This window comes from Embiotoca jacksoni, unplaced genomic scaffold, assembly GCF_022577435.1.
Source record: "Embiotoca jacksoni isolate LCO1_2020_lvr unplaced genomic scaffold, fEmbJac1.0.p SCAF_16, whole genome shotgun sequence".
In the NCBI taxonomy this organism is placed as follows: Eukaryota; Metazoa; Chordata; class Actinopteri; family Embiotocidae; genus Embiotoca; species Embiotoca jacksoni.
In genome coordinates this window covers 13235601-13254213 of record NW_027185296.1, presented here as the reverse complement: position 1 = coordinate 13254213, position 18613 = coordinate 13235601, and the positions used below count along the sequence as shown (strand labels likewise).

The window sequence follows — 18613 nt, the reverse complement described above, 5'->3', positions numbered from 1 at the left end:
CTATGGTGTGGGAAAAACAAAAAGATCAATAGATGAAATTAAGAGAAGATTAAAAGATAGCAGGAGAAAAAATAAAATAAAAATGGGCTTATAATAAACCATGTTCAAATAAAGAGGATGAGAACCTCTGACAAACTCTGAGCAGCAGGTCCAGATCTTTCTGTGATGAGCAGCTGACTTAGTTCCATTCAGTGAACCTGATGAAGCTACCTGTGAACTCTGAGGGACACATTAAGGACCTTGGACAGCTCCCTGAAGAACAGGACTGATACCCCAACAGAGATACCTACATCACGCTGTTGGCTGTCAATCATCATTCAGTTCGTTCAATAACTCTAAAATTTCATCGCTGACAGACGACATGTCTGAATAATTTCTACCTCTGACATCAGAAAAGTTTAACGGGTATAAAACCTCGCTCTCTACATATTCTGGTTTCCTGCGTCTCCTTCACAATAAGAGCAGCCATATCTCCTGATGTTCATCTGATTAAAACCTTCAGTCGTACTAAAATACACAACAATCACTTCTCCTGTTTCTACTTCCAGGTTTAGTAAATATCGTTGCGGGTGATAAATTGATCTGTTTACATTTCCCCTCCCAGTATTTTACACGAAAATTAGGCCCCAAATGTTTTTTTATTTTTTAAATGTTCCTGTGCACATCACGTGGCAAAATATCTGACCTCGCTGTCTGCGTAAACCTCCGCTTCACCCTCCAGCATCACGGCCTCCACTTTAACTGCAGCGCTGCAGAGGGTGGGGTGTGATGGGGGGTCCGCAGTGCTCTCCGACAGCCTGGCGGTGGCGTGGATCCTCTGAGGGTGAAGCCTGCTCAGGGACAGGTAGTAGAAGCTGTCCTGCTCTCCGTTCAACACGTAGCCGCAGAATGACATCCTGCGGAACTCCTGCAGGAGCACACATCGTCCAATCACAGGTCACGTTCACATCGTCCAATCACAGGTCACGTTCACATCGTCCAATCACAGGTCACGTTCACATCGTCCAATCACAGGTCACGTTCACATCGTCCAATCACAGGTCACGTTCACATCGTCCAATCACAGGTCACGTTCACATCGTCCAATCACAGGTCACGTTCACATCGTCCAATCACAGTTCACGTTCACATCGTCCAATCACAGGTCACGTTCACATCATCCCATCATCGTCACGTTCACATCGTCACATTCACATCGTCCAATCACAGGTCGCGTTCACATTGTCCAATCACAGGTCACGCTCACATCATCCCATCATCGTCACGTTCACATCGTCACATTCACATTGTCCAATCACAGTTCACGTTCACATCGTCCAATCACAGGTCATGTTCACATCATCCCATCACAGGTCGTGTTCACATCGTCCAACCACAGGTCGTGTTCACATCGTCCAATCACAGGTCGTGTTCACATCGTCCAATCACAGGTCGTGTTCACATCGTCCCATCATCATCATGTTCACAGCTTCATGTGGTCGAGCACCGATATATTTTGTGTAATCTCCTACAGTACTCAGTATTTACTGCATCATTACAACTGAGTATATTTTTAAATTAAAGTTGGCAGGAACAAAACCTATGAAAAAAACCAACTGTATCATGGTTCCCATGGTAACTTCAGCTCCATCAGTGAGTCATGTGATATTCAGCACTCTGAACAGAAACCCTGTTGACGTTGTTCATTAATTGATAATCATGAACAATAAAAGTCAACACTTCCTGCAGATATTTAACAATAAAAGCTAACAGTACCGTGGACAGTACTGGGATAATGTGATGATGTGAGCCATTCAATACAAGATGTATATATATATGTATGCATATTCAGACCATCACGCTGGGACGGGGAATCATTATTTCCTGTTACATGCCTACAGAAAGGGGAGGGCGGGGGGATTTCCTCTGAAGGTACGGGGAGGCTTTTATTGTGAAAATCTGTGCATGAATTATTGACAAAATTTTAATACTGAGGATGGAGGTGGAATATTCTTCAAAAGATATTTAAAGAAGATCAACGTGATCAAAACACAAAACAGTTTTACTGTGTATCTGTGTGTATACTGTGTGTATACTGTATGTATACTGTGTATACTGTGTTTACTGTGTATCTGTGTATACTGTGTGTATACTGTGTGTATACTGTGTGTATTTGTGTGTATACTGTGTGTATACTGTGTGTATACTGTGTGCATACTGTGTGCATACTGTGTGTATCTGTGTATACTGTGTGTATCTGTGTGTATCTGTGTATACTGTGTGTATCTGTGTGTATACGTGTCTGTATTGTGTGTATACTGTGTGTATCTGTCTGTATACTGTGTGTATCTGTCTGTATACGTGTGTATACTGTGTGTATACTGTGTGCATACATACTGTGTGTACACTGTGTGCATACTGTGTGTGTATCTGTGTGTGTATCTGTGTGTATACTGTGTGTATATGTGTGTATACTGTGTGCATACTGTGTGCATACTGTGTGTATCTGTGTGTATACTGTGTGCATACTGTTTGTATGTGTGTGTGTATGTGTGAGTATGCTGTGTGTGAGTATAGTGTGTGTGTATACTGTGTGTATACTATGTGTATACTGTGTGTATCTGTGTGTATACTGTGTGTATACTGTGTGTATCTGTCTGTATATTGTGTGTATACTGTGTGTATACTGTGTGTATCTGTGTATCTGTGTGTATACTGTGTGTATCTGTCTGTATACGTGTGTATACTGTGTGCATACATACTGTGTGTATCTGTGTGTACACTGTGTGCATACTGTGTGTGTATCTGTGTGTATACTGTGTGTATATGTGTGTATACTGTGTGCATACTGTGTGCATACTGTGTGTATCTGTGTGTATACTGTGTGCATACTGTTTGTATGTGTGTGTGTATGTGTGAGTATGCTGTGTGTGAGTATAGTGTGTGTGTATACTGTGTGTATACTGTGTGTATACTGTGTGTATCTGTGTGTATACTGTGTGTATACTGTGTGTATGTCTGTATACTGTGTGTATACTGTGTGTATCTGTGTATCTGTGTGTATACTGTGTGTATCTGTGTGTATCTGTGTATACTGTGTATATCTGTCTGTATACTGTGTGTATCTGTTTGTATATGTGTGTACACTGTGTGTATCTGTGTGCATACTGTGTGCATACTGTGTATCTGTGTGTATACTGTGTGCGTGTATGTGTGAGTATGCTGTGTGTGAGTATAGTGTGTGTGTGTGTGTGTGTGTGTGTGTGTGTATACTGTGTGTATAATGTGTGTATCTGTGTGTATACTATGTGTGTACTGTGTGTATCTGTGTATACTGTGTGTATCTGTGTGTATACTGTGTGTATACTGTGTGTGTACTGTGTGTATACTGTCTGTATCTGTGTGTATCTGTGTGTATACGTGTGTATACTGTGTGTATCTGTCTGTATACGTGTGTGTATACTGTGTGTATACTGTGTGTATCCTGTGTGTATCTGTCTGTATACTGTGTATACTGCGTGTATACTGTGTGTATACTGTGTATACTGCGTGTATACTGTGTGTATACTGTGTGTATACTATGTGTATACTGTGTATACTGTGTGTATACTGTGTGCGTGTATGTGTATGTGTGAGTATGTGTGAGTATGCTGTGTGTGAGTATACTGTATGTGTGTGTGTATGTGTGTATACTGTGTGTGTGTGTGTGTGTGTGTGTGTGTGTGTGTGTGTGTGTGTGTGTGTTTTCACCTCCTTGAACTTCTCCAGACTCTGCTCCGGTCCGAAGACGAACTGCAGCGGGACGTCTTCAGAGTGACAGTGCTGTCGGCCGCTGGACCTCAACACGTGTTCGGCTACTTTGGTGAGCGTGGCCGAGCCGATGACCCGAGAGTGACGCAGAGCCGAGACGATCTCGTCCTCCAGCAGCCAGCGGATCTGAACCGCACGGAGCACGGACACACACTCGTCACTGATGCGTGTGTGTGTGTGTGTGTGTGTGTGTGTGTGTGTGTGTGTGTGTGTGTGTGTAACAGCAGCAGCACAATCATTTTCAGGGAAGAATAAACACGCCTCTGAAATAAAAGCTGCCCAGCAGAGTTTGATATTGTCATCGTCCAACGGTGAGGCTGAGCATCTAAAATCACATCTGCCTGTTCTTTTATCCACCTGCACACACTCTGCTGAGGATGAAACTGAAACAAAGCTAATGTAATGTGTTAACTGTAGTATGGTGTGAATGGAGCATGAATGAGCCCATTTAGTTTCACAGTAACCTGATGGTTATGGATTAGTATGTATTAGTTACTACAGGAAGGAGCAGCCATGATGTCTCAAACACAGACTATTTTAAACTGTGAACTGTGCCCACAGTGTCTGAACTCCTTCTCCAACACTGACACGTTTTACAGCATGTATTCATCTTTTAAGGTGTCTCTCTGATAAGTCTGTCTTCCTTTTATTTGGTTGTTGTGACGTGTCTGCAGTTGCTCCCAGTGCAGGAATAAGAACTGTTCCTCCAGGACCTTCCACCATTGAATCAGACTTAGTAACTGTAGGAACGTGCACGAGTGTCAGCATTTGTAGGACGGCCGATAGGAATGAAAATGACCCCTGATTGTCCTGAAGTCTGCGTCGTGGGTTTGTGTTTCTAAAGTCTTACTGGAGACGTCTGGTGCTTCTTCACACCTCATGAATTACAACATGCAGACAGGTTATTATAGACTGTTTTCCTAATGACACACACACATAAAAATCAGATAAGTGAAGCTATCCTCTTCTACACTCTTTATTTAATATTCGTTTGATTACTCTCAGTAATAAAAATAAGACTCACCTCATCCATTGTGGCCAGAATGGCTAACTTGTGAGGAAGAGGCAGTTTGGATAAAGAATCACCGGAGATCCTGAAGGAAGACAAGACAGCCATCAGATATTGAATCAACATCCTTCAACAGAAACCTCTTTGTCAGAGTCAGTGAGTAAAAACTCACCCGTCGACTCCATTCGCCCTCAGACTGTCCAGCACGGCCATCAGCTCCTCGTCAGAGCGGTAGGAGGAGGGCTGTCCTGGTGAGCGATTCAAGGACACACTACTCTCTGACGTGTACCTGCACATAAACATCTGACATCATCTCGGCAGCAGGTTTACAGTCAGGTGACATCTAGGTCCTTCTTGTACAAATTCAGGCAAAAAGCAGATGTTGGCAGAGGCTAACACCAGGAATGAGGGGAGGAGGGGGGGGCACTACAGGAAACACAAGTGTAGGTGCTAATTGAAGAGAAACCATAGACTGAATATAAAAGAGTTCGTAGCTTCAGGTCTGTAAAATGGTTCCGATCCAGAAGTGTCGTCAGCTGCAATACCAGCGAGTGCCACTAGAGGTCGGCTCCAAAAAGCCTCCGGCTCCATAGACTCCCATTCAACTTCAACGAGCTATTCTGTCAATTCCCTCTTTAAAGTTACAAATGAATTTAATGTAAGACCTGATGTCCCAGTTTTCCACCAGCACTTAACACACAACTGTGGATTTGTGTGGTCGCGTAGAGAATGAAAAGAGTCAACTCCACAGAACAAACGAATCTGATCTGTGCACAAACATGTAATGATCCGTAAATAAATACGAAGGCATGTCAGACATATCTAGAAACAGGAAGCTTTTAAATTTCTCACATTTGTAAATCTGATTTCTTATTTGTGGACCATGTGACCATTTTGAAATGCGAATGTAAAAATCCTCCTAGAGACTCAGGTTTGTGCTCCCGCTGTGACTCACCGGTTATGATGGAACTCAGCCATGACTTCAATCTCCAGAGGAAGTGTCAGGACGAAAATATCTAATGTGACTGACAGCTCATTTAAATCCACAGAGTGCACATCCTCAGTGCTCTCCAGGCAGGAAATGATCTCACCTGCAAGCATAACACTGAAATAAGCTCTGCAACAAAAGATGCAATCTTAATGACCAAATTTCTACATTTAAACTTTACAACACTGTTTAAGAAGGAAAATGTAAACACAAACAGCTGGTTTGGTAAGTCTGTCACTTTATATACAAAATGTGAAATATCTTTTGAATAATGGGATAAATTAAAGCTCTGTAAATAAAACCCTGTTTCCAAAATAGTTGGGACTCTGTCTAAAATGTAAATAAAAAACAGAATGCAATGATTTGCAAATCACATAAACCCACAGATGCTGGCTTTAGAACTGAGCTGATAACAAGCTGGATGGTCCCTCTCCTCTTTAACCTGGAGGATGCAGCGTCCATGATTTCCAAACAGAATCTCAGATTGTGATCCATCAGACCTCAGGACAGTTGTCCACTTCACCTTAGTCCATCTTCAATGATCTCGGTCCAGAGAAGGCGGCGGTGTTTCTGGATCATGTTTCTATCTGGTTTCTTCTTTGGAGAGTTTTAACCTTCATTTGTGGACGCAGCGATGAACTGTGTTCACAGACGATGGTTTTCACAAGTGTTCCTGAGCCCATGCAGTGATTTCCACTGCAGACTAGTGTCTGTTTTTAATGCAGTGCCGCCTGAGGGCCCGAAGATCACCACCATCCAATATTGGTTTCCAGCCTTGTCCCTTGTGTTCAGAGATTTCTCCAGATTCTCTGAATCTTTTAATGATATTATGAACCGTAGACGATGAAATCCACTAATTCTTTGTAGTTTTACGTTGAGGAACATTACTGTTAGATGACTACTTTTCCACAGTGTTTCACAGAGTGGTGAACCTCTCCCCATCTTCACTGCTGAGAGACTCTGCCTATCTGAAATCATCTTTTTATACCCAGTCATATAACTGATCTGTTGCCAGGTAACCTGATTAGTAGTTAGATGTCCCACCAGGTGTTTTTTCAATCTTTACACAACTTTTCCATCTTTTGTTGACCCTGTTGCAAATTTTGAGAGATGTGTTGCTGCCATTAAATTCAAAATAAACATATATTTTTTCATAAAACAATAACATTTCCCCATCTGATATGTTGTCTTTGGTGTATTTGCAATTAAATATGGGTTTATGTGATTTGCAAATCATTGCATTCTGTTTTTATTTACATTTTATACAGCGTACCAACTTGTTAGGAAACATGTTGTATTTGAGGAGCCTACATGTCTGAACTCGACGCCTCATTCCTGTAGCTGAGTGAACCCTGTGTGTCACCATGCTGGGTGGGTGAACAATGACAGCTGCACTCACCGAGGCAGGTGGGCAGTGTTCTCATGGGCTTGGACCCATGGCAGCTCTTCATGTTGACAGAACATGTCACGTGAACGAACAGCGGGGGCATGTCCAGCTGGGGCTCCTCCGCATCCAGCAGGGAGTCCCCCTCCAGGATGCTGAAGGAATCCTGGTCCTGGTTCACAGTGTTGGAGTCCGACAGGGACTGGTCCTCTCCGTCGCCATGACAACTGGGCCCCGGATACTCTTCATATTCCACCACCAGGTCGGTGTCACTCTCCGTCAGGAGGCAGCACCCCAACACAGTTTCTACACACAACACAGGAGACGGCCCGTCAAGTTTAGGAGCATTTCACACAGTTTAAAATGAGTCTTGTGTTGGCAGGGGCTTTATGCTTATGAATGGTGATGAAAATCAGAATAATAACTGTTACAGAGTCAACCTTGTAGAGATATACTGCAGTGGTAATTCTTTCTTTTCATACAAACATTCAATTCAATTTAAACTATTGTCATATGTGAAGGAAACAGTCATCATGCAGTACAATGAAATTCTTATTCCGTGAGTCCTCCTTTTGCGTCACACACATACACGCACACACGTGTCTTGAGAATAAAATACCTTTAACAGATATTTATGAGGATGAGTTCAAACTCTGAAATCTAACCAGACCTACAGTAACTCAATGTGAAGTTAAGTGAAAAAGAATCTGCTTCATGTTCATTTCACACAATGAAACCAACATGAGTTTAAAAAACAACGAACACACTGAAATGAGATCCTTTGTTCTCCGTTTAGTTTGTCTCTTCACTGAATATTTCTGACTGTGCATCAACATTTCGTCTCATTATGTGAAGGTATTGTCAGAATTAAACGACATAATTGACAGGCTTCCCTGGCTGTAATGTAAGAAATGAAAAATACCTGATCATAGCTAAATATTTGTGAATGAGCCTCACCGTCCTCAGTAGCAGGCTCAGCCTCTGACACCAGCTCTTCACTGAGTCTCCTTCCTGTCTCACCGTCCTCAGAGTCCTCCTGTGGAGACAATCATCCACAATCACCAGGATGACTCTGTTTACATGCCACAGTTAATCAACACTATTTTCACACTGAGACTTCATTCATTCATTTCTGAGGTTTGAGTTTCCCTCTGGTTTGTTCCTCCATTACTTTCAGCTAAATAAACATCTTTCCATATTTGGATTTGGTTTGAGAAGTTCTAATTCTTCTGCTGTGTATAAATAGAAAAGGCAAAATAAAAGAGAAATAGAGGTAAACGAGAAAGAGAGAGAAAGACGGAGATGACAGAGATACATGAGATGAGAGGGAGAGTGATATATGGATATAGATAGAGGAGATAGATGAGATGAGGAGAGGAGAGGAGAGGAGAGGAGAGGAGAGGAGAGGAGAGGAGAGGAGAGGAGAGGAGAGGAGAGGAGAGGAGAGGAGAGGAGAGGAGAGGAGAGGAGAGGAGAGGAGACACGTGAACAGTAAGACATGTAAAACGAGCTCACCTCCTTCTTGGTGGACGGTGGGCAGTAGAAGAAGTAGTGTGGATTGGAGGGCACACTTTTGAAATACTGAGACAGGATCTCCATGAATTTATCCTGTTAGATGATTATTAGAAAATGTAAATGACATCACTTAAACCTTGTTAGTTTATTCGCTCATGAACTCACTGGTTATTAGGAGACAAGTCGAAGAAGAAAGGAATAACAAAGTCTGGAACAGGTATAAACCATTGGACTGGAAGACTTCAGACATTACCTGGATTATTTTGTGCAGGTCTGGATACACCTCACACCTGGGCTGTGACTGGAGCAGGTTCAGAGGGAACTGTGGGATCAGTGGAGATGGAGGAGCAGAGGACTTCCCTCTAGATTCAGCTTCACTGACGTCCTCCATGTCAACACTAACAGCAGAAATATCACATCATTAACAGCTGTGTTAGGTCACAGGGCACTGGCAGCAGACCTCAGTCAGCCTGGAGTCTGAACTCAGTGTTCATGGTTGTATGGATAGGAAAGAAAGGCAGACTGACACCAGTAGGAATTGTAGGGAGCAGACAGGCTGTACTATTGAATCCTGTTCTCACCTGCATGAGGAGGCCATGGCAGCCCTGTCCTCTGGCTGCTCCTCCTCGGCCTCTCCAATGATGAAGGTGGCAGTGCTCCTCGCAGGCTTTGTATGTCCTCCCCAGCCCGGAGCCTTGCCGTGCTCCCTGAAGACCCGGATGTGTCCACAGAGGGTCTGCAGGAAGGACGTGATGTCAATCTCCTGCAGGGACTCCTCACAGTAGTCCATGGCCATGAGGACATCCGGGGAGCTGATGCTGTAGGACTGCTGCAGGCTGCGGTACACACCTGAGGAGCACAGGGAGGAAACCAGAGTGAAATTCATTATTCCTGCTGTTGGAGTTTAATGTTGGAGAAGGAAAATCACGGTGAGCAGAGGATTTAGGAAATTACTGAATCTTATTTTGAACAAGCCCGAGAGAGCACAGCCCTGCTAGCAGCTCTGTGAAGTGAAAGACTTTCAATGATAATGTTAGCATGTTCATGTTTAGCAGTTATAGCATTTTGACATTGAAGACATTTACAAATTAGCATGAACACATTTTTAATCTGAGGTTGACGGGAATAAAGAATCTGTTTGTAATAATTCAGCAAACGTCCAGTTAACTTCAGGTTTATTTAAACCCTTCAGTTTTACACACGTTATTGTGCTGTAGATTTGATTTTAAATGGATGTAATTAAAAAATATTGTCATGATTTTACTCTCAATAACCCATAATGTCAAGGAAAAGCATGTTTTTAGAAGTGTTTGCATATTTATTCAAAATCAAAAACTGAAATCTCTCAAGAACAAAAGTATTCAGACCATTAATTCAGCAGACTGTAGAAACCTCTACAGCTTTAAAAGCCTGGATAAGTTAATTCCACTCCTCCTGTCACATGTGAAGCTCCATCAGACTTCTTCACGCCTCTCTACAGATGTTCCCCTCCTGTGGTGTCCTGACGGTTTCCTTGGATCAGTATGGGTACTCTTTAACCTCCTCTAGCTGCTGCACCACGAAGGCCTGATTGATGAACTACTGCTGAGGATGTCGTCTGTCTTCGTACGTTTTCACAGCTCACAGCATCAAAGTAAAAACTTACAGAAACAATGTTAGCATGAGGCTGCAACACAACACCACGAAAAGAGTCTGAGTGCACCGCACACAGGTGGGTAAAGAGAACAGGATCTGACTGCAGATTGGAGACCGAATGCTTCTGTAAATGAGAGATTTCAGGTTTGTATTCTAATAAAGTGGGTTACAGACTAAAGATATAAAAGGGTAAAAACTGTGTGAGTCAGCTGTCAGCAGTATTCAGGGTGCGTGTTGGGAGCAGCTCACCCCTGACGTAGCTCTGGTGGTAGTGCTCCTGCAGCAGGCTGCAGTAGTTGGCCAGCTCCTTGTGTTTGTGCGGCTGAGTGAGGAGGTCTGTCCACGGGGACGGACTGCTGCGGTCCTGAGACAGAGACCTGACGGAGGACAACAGGACAGAAGGCACACACTCAGTGAGACAGACTGACGAAGCACGAAGAACCTGTGAGGACTCAAAGTTCAGATTTTCCAACAAAACAATGCGGAGCCACATCACCTTGATCGCACGGCTCCAGTTGAAATAGAGACGGACAGGTTTGACCAGAGCTGCAGCCACAAGAAGCAACAACAGAGAAGCTAACGAGCCCACAGCTGAACCTCCACAACAAGAGATGGATGGAGAACAAAAGAGTTCAAAATGCAGGAAGAGATCGGACACATGAAAGAGGACAGCAGCCACCACAGATGGAGCTTCAACAGCAGGACACGTATTCATCTCTGGAACACCATGAAGTCACTGCAGACAAGCTGCTGCATCAAACGTCTTATTTAGGCAGTGTGTCAGTGTGTGTGTGTGTGTGTGTGTGTGTGTGTGTGGTGGTCAGTGTGAGTGTGTGTGTGTGCGTGTGTGTGTGTGTGTGTGTGTGTGTGAGAGTGGTGGTCAGTGTGTGAGTGGTGGTCAGTGTGTGTGTGTGTGTGTGTGTGTGTGTGTGTGTGTGAGTGGTGGTCAGTGTGAGTGTGTGTGTGTGCGTGTGAGAGTGGTGGTCAGTGTGTGAGTGGTGGTCAGTGTGTGTGTGTGTGTGTGTGTGTGTGGTGGTCAGTGTGTGAGTGTGTGTGTGTGTGTGTGTGGTGGTCAGTGTGTGTGAGTGTGTGTGTGTGTGGTGGTCAATGTGTGTGTGTGTGTGTGGTGGTCAGTGTGTGTGCGTGTGTGTGTGTGTGTGTGTGGTGGTCAGCGAGTGTGTGTGAGTGGTGGTCAGTGTGTGTGTGGTGGTCAGCGTGTGTGTGTGTGTGTGTGTGGTGGTCAGTGTGTGTGTGTGAGTGGTGGTCTGTGTGTGAGTGTGTGTGTGTGGTGGTCAGTGTGTGTGTGTGTGTGAGTGTGTGTGTGTGGTGGTCAGTGTGTGTGTGTGTGTGTGTGTGTGGTGGTCAGTGTGTGAGTGGTGGTCAGTGTTTTTTATTTTTATTTTTTTATTTTATACACTTTATTAATCCCCAAGGGGAAATTTCTTCGCTACAGCAGGGGGGCTCTCAGGGGGAGATGCTGCAGCAGGCTGCCACTAGCGCGGCGCCAGGTAACCTGACCTGAGGTGCATGTTTTTGGATGATGGGAGGAAGCCGGAGAACCCGGAGAGAACCCACGCAAGCACAGGGAGAACATGCAAACTCCGCACAGAAAGGCCCAGGACCGGATTCGAACCCGGAACCTTTTTTGCTGTGAGGTGACAGTGCTAACCACTGCACCACCGTGTGAGTGTGTGTGTGTGTGTGTGGTGGTCAGTGTGTGTGTGTGTGTGTGTGTGTGTGTGTGTGTGTGTGTGGTGGTCAGCGAGTGTGTGTGAGTGGTGGTCAGTGTGTGTGTGTGTGTGTGTGTGTGTGTGTCAGTGTGTGTGTGTGTGTGTGTGTGTGTGTGTGTGTGTGTGTGTGTGTGTGTGTGTGTGTTGGTCAGTGTGTGTTGGTCAGTGTGTGTGTGTGTGTGTGTGTGTGTGTGTGTGTGTGGTGGTCAGTGTGAGTGACAGGCCTGGGGAGGGAGGACAGCTTTGAAAACGACAGGAACAGAGGAGCAACCCTTTCCAACCCTGCAGACGACCCAGCGTCCCTCAGTCCTTCGTCTAAAGAAACCAGATCAGCACCTCAGCAGGCAGAGGAAGAGCAGACAAACAGAACCGAGCTGTTCTACCTGGACTTCACCTGCTGAGACACCTCCAAGGACTCTGCATCCTGAGCTCTATTCTCCCCACGAAGACAACCAGAGACACACGTGGACAAGAGGACAGAGGACACGATGATCTACATGACTTACTCCTGTTCACGATCACACTGCAGCCAGAGACTACACACACTCCGTATAATGTGCGTTGGCTCTCGACGATGATGTCACTCCGTCCCTCCACGAGTTCTCAGATTTTGTGATTATTGCAAAAATGTGTCAAAAAATTTTATTTTGCAGAGGATTTTTTTTTAAAGAATTGCAATGTAATTTGTGGAGTTTTAAGTGAGTTTTTTGCATTAAAATTGCAGAAATAAGAAAAAAAGTGGATATTTTTTTAAGGACAACTTGATAAACAATGATATGTAATCAGTTCCTGTGAAAATAATCCTGCTGCACATCATAGAAATATTTTAGTTTTAATTTTTCTTTTATATTTTAGACCCATGGGGCCCAAGTCAGAAAAAAAAAAGGTCCTAAAAGCTGCGTATGTTTCCAGAACAGAGCGTCTGTGACTGGAATATAGAAACAAGGACTACATCAGCTGTCAAAATAAGAGCTTTAGATGCTGTTTAATTCATGTTCATTCAACACATAGACCTGCTGGATGAAACAAACAAAGAGACGTCTCTGACAACTGGACGTGTGGAGAAAACTCATTTAACATCCAGTAATATAATATAATAAACATTTCATTAGACCATTTTAATGTGAAGACCACATTTCCCACAAACCCCGTCACTTCCTGTTTCTCTGCTTCTTTCTGCTTGTTCTTTATTTTGTGAAGAGAAAACAGGAGCAGAGCCTTTCTGATTGTAAATGAGGAGTTATTTGTGTTAATAAAGCGAGTTTTGTTTGAAAATACTGACAACATTTTTGTGGAAAAAAAGAAAAATGTAAAACAATTACAAAATAAAAGAAATTGTTGTTAATTTCCTGGAGGGACTGCTTACTCTGTTCCCAGTGAAGAAATGAACTCTGTGAGTACTTTGGTATTAAATACGGCTAAGATGTGAAACAAAACTTCAAAATAAGACCCCAGTTGTAATAAACCAAAATGATCATTGAGTAATTAGGTTTACAACAATGCTGCTTCAATATGAATTCCACCCACATCCTCTCACCTCTCTCTCACTGAACCCTGCGTGTCATCTTGCAGGTGAGCTGCCTACCTGAAGAAGATGTCCCGGGGCTGCCGGCTGGAGGCGGGGTGAACCAGCTGCTCCTTCAGGTGCTCCAGTGAACAGTTGTAGACGTAGATGGGACACTTCAGCTGGCTGCTGTCGCTGGTGCTCTGCTGGGACACCTGCCTGCTGAAGCTGATGTGGAAGTCGGCCTTGTGTGGTTCAGAGAACTGGACGTCTTTATCTCCCACATCTGAAATAATAAACAATAATATAGGCAGAAATGCCCAGCAGACTGTTCAGAAATACCGGATGTGTGTAAAGTGTATGGTGGTGCTGCTGGACTACACCTGCGTGGTTCTGACTTTAACCTCAGAGCAGAACATTAAACTGACCTGAGCCTGGTGCCCCCGTCTCTGTCTCAGACACTCTGCTGTCCCAGCTGTACTGATCCAGGATCTGGCCCTCAGAGGGCCTCGTCAGGCCCTCAGAGGGAGGTGAGAGCACAGGGGACCTGGCGGTGCTGGAGCTCCTCTGCAGGCCGGACTCGGACCTCTCCAGGCCGCCGGAGAGGGAGTCGGCCTGAGATTTGCTGCTGGGCGTCAGAGTGTCGTCCTCCTGCGTGCTCACGTTACTGTGAGGCTCCGCCTCCAGCCCGGACGCCATCAGCATCAGAACATCTGAAATGGAAACAGAAACACAATTGAGATGGTGCTTGCAGACATCAGAACCATGTTAAACCCAGCAGGAGGTGCACCTGTGAAGGTAGCAGGCAGGAAGGTGAGCAGGAGCTGCTGGGAGCTGATGTACTTGGCGTAGCACCTCCACTGTGGCGTCGAGCAGCTCCTCTCCAACAGCAACGGCTCCTCATCCGCCAGCTCGGCATTACTGAAACTCTACCAAACACAGGACACGTTTTAATGTCCCCGTGAGGACTCAGTACATGCAGCTGTAGTCACAGCTCCCACAGCAGAGCTGCAGGGTAAAGATCCTGAGCGTTTTATCACACTGTCACCTCAGCGAAGTGAGCGAACGTGAACTGTAATGTTGCTGCAAAATACATAAAGGTAGAAATTGTCAAGAAAAATGTGCTAATATTAATATTATTATTTATTTTTTTATTTATTTCATTGTTTCTTTTTTGTGCCGTCTATGGTTTCTGTTGGTATATTATTTGTAAAATAACTATACGAGTTGAACAGTATGAAAAAACCCACAAGATAATCTATTTCTAAATACTTGAATACTGGTCAGGACATTTATTAACTTGACCTGCAGAAAGAATCAGAGATGCAAACAACATGTTCGAATATGTTTCGATTAAAGACATTCTTTTATTTTTAATTTGCTCTGAATTTTAAGGACATTTATATAATATTTGACTGCTTATGTTTTGAATGACAATAGAAAATGTTTTGAGATCAAATCCTGATGCAGATAACTTCTTGCTGTTAAGACTAACACACGAATATGAATGAGTGGATGAATGAGTGGATGGATGGATGGATGGATGGATGGATGGATGGATGGATGGTTGAGGTCACCTGTAAGGTGTTGGTTGAGGTCACCTGTAAGGTGCTGGTTGAGGTCACCTGTAAGGTGTTGGTTGAGGTCACCTGTAAGGTGCTGGTTGAGGTCACCTGTAAGGTGCTGGTTGAGGTCACCTGTAAGGTGTTGGTTGAGGTCACCTGTAAGGTGCTGGTTGAGGTCACCTGTAAGGTGCTGGTTGAGGTCACCTGTAAGGTGTTGGTTGAGGTCACCTGTAAGGTGCTGGTTGAGGTCACCTGTAAGGTGCTGGTTGAGGTCACCTGTAAGGTGCTGGTTGAGGTCACCTGTAAGGTGTTGGTTGAGGTCACCTGTAAGGTGCTGGTTGAGGTCACCTGTAAGGTGCTGGTTGAGGTCACCTGTAAGGTGTTGGTTGAGGTCACCTGTAAGGTGCTGGTAGATCCCATCACGTCCTTGCTGCTGCCGCTGGTGTGGAAGGATGTGACGGTGTCCTGTCTGTCTGCAGGCTTCACACACTCCTCTGTTGAACACACAGACAGGTGATGCATCAGAGGACAGAGAGACATCAGGAATCAGCTCTGTCTCATGACATGGACCACAAGGCCACACCTGTCACCTGCTGGAAACCCTGCAGGCCGGTTGATGTGGAGGTAAAACCTTCAGGATGTCACACACACAGACGTGCACTGACCTCTGATATGCGGTAAGGAGAACGGAGGCGCGTGGCCGTCTCGCTCCCTCTGCAGGATGTGGAGCATGAAGGCAGCGTGGTCGGAGGCAGCTAGCGGGATCTCTCTGTCGCTCAGCTCCTCCTCCAGGCTGCTGTGGAAGAGGCTGAGCAGCAGCTCGTTGGGCAGACAGGTGGCGCTGTGGTTCTGCTCCTCGTTCCCCACCGCTGCAGACACGCAACACGTCATTCCTCACAGCCAACCTCCTCTCGTTTAATCTAAGCTTTTCTGTAGACTTACCTGTTCCTGCACCGAAGGTGAGGAAGAAGAGCTCCACCTGCTGGCACTGAGGGAGCAGCTGAACGAGGTCGAACTGGAAAGGAACCATGAGGATGCTGTCCTCAGAGGGTGGGGCTTCTCCTACACACGCACACGCACACGCATGCACACACACACACACAAACAGAGATAAACACGCAGAAGCACACAATTTTTAAATATACTATTTTTATGAAATGTAATTTCCGTAACATAAATATTTCTTTCTGGACCGTGGTCCTGCATCCAGATTCATGTTTTTGGACCTTTGTAGGAAAGAATTTGGGCACCTCTGATCTATGCAGTGAGCACAATTTAGATCAGGGTCACACATTCGGGATCTGACCACATGTGGAATACCATCAGGATCTTCATCATTGTATTCTACCAGACATTCCTGTAAAATGTTGTCAATATATGAGCAGGAAGTCTTGCGGTTATGTTCACAGTGACCTTTGACCTTTGACCACCAGATTCTAATCAGTTCATTCCGTGAGTCTGAGTTAACGTTCGTGGAAGTCACATGACGTCGTCCTCATGGTGGAATCAGTGCTGTGGCGGTTACTTTGATATTAAAGTCCATCTTTAGTTCAGTTACCGTGGTTACCGTGTGCATCCTTCAGTCCAGCCGGCAGCGAGCAGACCTGGTCCTTGTTCTGACACAGCTGGCTCAAATACTCAAAGGTCATCATGGTGGACATACAGGCTTGGTCCCGGGGGAAGATCTGGAACGACACAGCCGCTCACTGCAAACACGTCTACAGTCCGACAACACGGCAGGACACTGAACTACGGTCCCCGCGTCCCAGCGATTGTGGACAGACTGTCCCTCTGGCGTACTCACCGCCTGAGGGATCTCCTGGTATTTGAGTCCCTGGAAGTGGCGGTGCTGGTCCATGCAGTTCATCACCGTGCCGCTCTGCGGTTCCACCCAGCACTCCATCACCAGGCTCAGCTCCGTGTCCAGGTCCACCGCCTCCACCTCCGTGTCGTTGTCATCGTCGGTGGAGAAGCTGGAGGTCCACGGAGGACGGAGGACGAGGAGGGGGAGATATGAGACGCTGCAGCTCGACTGAACCGACACGAGACATCTTTCATTTCAAATACAAGCATTTAATAAATATAAGCTCACCTGTCCTTGGTGGAGGTGGAGTGAGGTGGAAACAGGATGTACTGAACGATACAGGAGTGACTCTCTCTGTCCGAGTCCCCCGACAGGCCCTGAACACAGAAGGAACATCAGAGGAACTGAAGGTAAGACCCAGCAGACGACCTACATCAACGGGACCGAGAGGACGTCCTCCACATGCTCCTCACCTTCATGGGCAGCTCGATCACCATGTTGATGATGCCCTCGCCGCTGGCAGCGAAGTGAAAGCCTTCTGATACACGAATCCTGCACACACATTCAAGACATCCGGAGGTTAATGTCACATTAATATCTCCTGTTAAACACAGACAGCTGTGCTGCCTGAGACAAACAGCATTCAAACACGTCACTGAAGGAAGCTCAGGCCACGCCTCCGACACATTTTATTCTCCACCAGTGAATACCATCAAATCAAATAACGAACACCGAGTGAACTTACTGGTGCTACAAAGGCTGAAAAGGTAAATCAGTTTCTCTTTTGAAATTGAAATTGAATTCCTGCAGAAGTTTCCAAATAAAAGCTGACCAGCAAAAGGAAGATGGAAGTCATACCTGTTGGAGCTGCTGAAACATCTGAGGATTTTTACTGATAGAAACTTCAGAGCGTTTGTAAGGTGGAAGAAGATAAGTGACTGAGAATGTTCAGAGAAAGCAGAGCGGACGTGATGATACCGAGTTTATCTCAACAACAGATGAACAGAAAGGAGTCTGTGTCAACAGCAAACATATATTTAATATAATATAATTTATATAATATAATATATTTATATTTATACTCCCTCCTGGCAGTTCTACCTGTTAGTACCATCTGACCTCTGCAGCTCATCCAGAATGCAGCAGCTCGACTGGTCTTTAACCTCCTAGATTCACTCACACTACTCCGCTCCTCCTCCTCCTCCTTCTCCTTCTCCTCCTTCTCCTCCTCCTCTACATCCAGGACATGGTCCAACCTTACATCCCAGCCCCTCCCTCCGCTCTGCTTCTACCAATCAGCTTGTTGCTCCTCACTGAGTTAAACACTCTACAAAATCACGACTGTTTGCTGTCCTGACTCCTAAATGGTAGAATGAGCTCCTCAATGACATCAGGACAGAAACTCTGAACATCTTCCACCACAAACTAAAAACACACCTCCTCCTCATCCTCCTCCTATTCCTCCTCCTCCTCTTCCTCTACCTTGAACAGCAGAACTTTAGTATCTTAAAATAGAACTTACTGATAGAACTTTGTAGTTTGGCTTTCTTGAAGAAATTGGATTTTCTTGATTCTTGTTGTTCTGGTTTTGTACCCTCATGTTGAAATGAACTTATTGTAAGTCTTTGGATAAAAGCGTCAGATAAATGTTATGTAATGTAATACTTATATACAAACAGGGGAGATGAGA

At 45.0% G+C, this 18613-nt stretch overlaps 1 protein-coding gene across 2 annotated transcripts in view; it reads right to left on the bottom strand.

Annotated features, from left to right (window-relative positions):
* szt2 (SZT2 subunit of KICSTOR complex) overlaps positions 1 to 18613 on the bottom strand; it is an 84845-nt gene that overhangs the window by 52221 nt on the left and 14011 nt on the right. Inside the window, exons 17-37 of one of the 2 annotated variants that reach the window (XM_069150997.1) lie at positions 17397 to 17475; positions 17212 to 17300; positions 16924 to 17092; positions 16678 to 16804; positions 16062 to 16181; positions 15785 to 15988; positions 15516 to 15613; positions 14345 to 14483; positions 13983 to 14267; positions 13636 to 13840; positions 10570 to 10697; positions 9267 to 9534; positions 8939 to 9083; positions 8686 to 8778; positions 8128 to 8206; positions 7186 to 7476; positions 5754 to 5889; positions 4971 to 5087; positions 4814 to 4883; positions 3730 to 3915; positions 686 to 907 (exon numbers count right to left, since the gene is read on the bottom strand). In XM_069150997.1, the coding sequence (XP_069007098.1) occupies positions 686 to 907; positions 3730 to 3915; positions 4814 to 4883; positions 4971 to 5087; positions 5754 to 5889; positions 7186 to 7476; positions 8128 to 8206; positions 8686 to 8778; positions 8939 to 9083; positions 9267 to 9534; positions 10570 to 10697; positions 13636 to 13840; positions 13983 to 14267; positions 14345 to 14483; positions 15516 to 15613; positions 15785 to 15988; positions 16062 to 16181; positions 16678 to 16804; positions 16924 to 17092; positions 17212 to 17300; positions 17397 to 17475 (3250 nt within the window). The remainder of the gene's footprint in view (positions 1 to 685; positions 908 to 3729; positions 3916 to 4813; positions 4884 to 4970; positions 5088 to 5753; positions 5890 to 7185; positions 7477 to 8127; positions 8207 to 8685; positions 8779 to 8938; positions 9084 to 9266; positions 9535 to 10569; positions 10698 to 13635; positions 13841 to 13982; positions 14268 to 14344; positions 14484 to 15515; positions 15614 to 15784; positions 15989 to 16061; positions 16182 to 16677; positions 16805 to 16923; positions 17093 to 17211; positions 17301 to 17396; positions 17476 to 18613) is intronic. The other variant, XM_069150998.1, reaches the window with a different exon arrangement.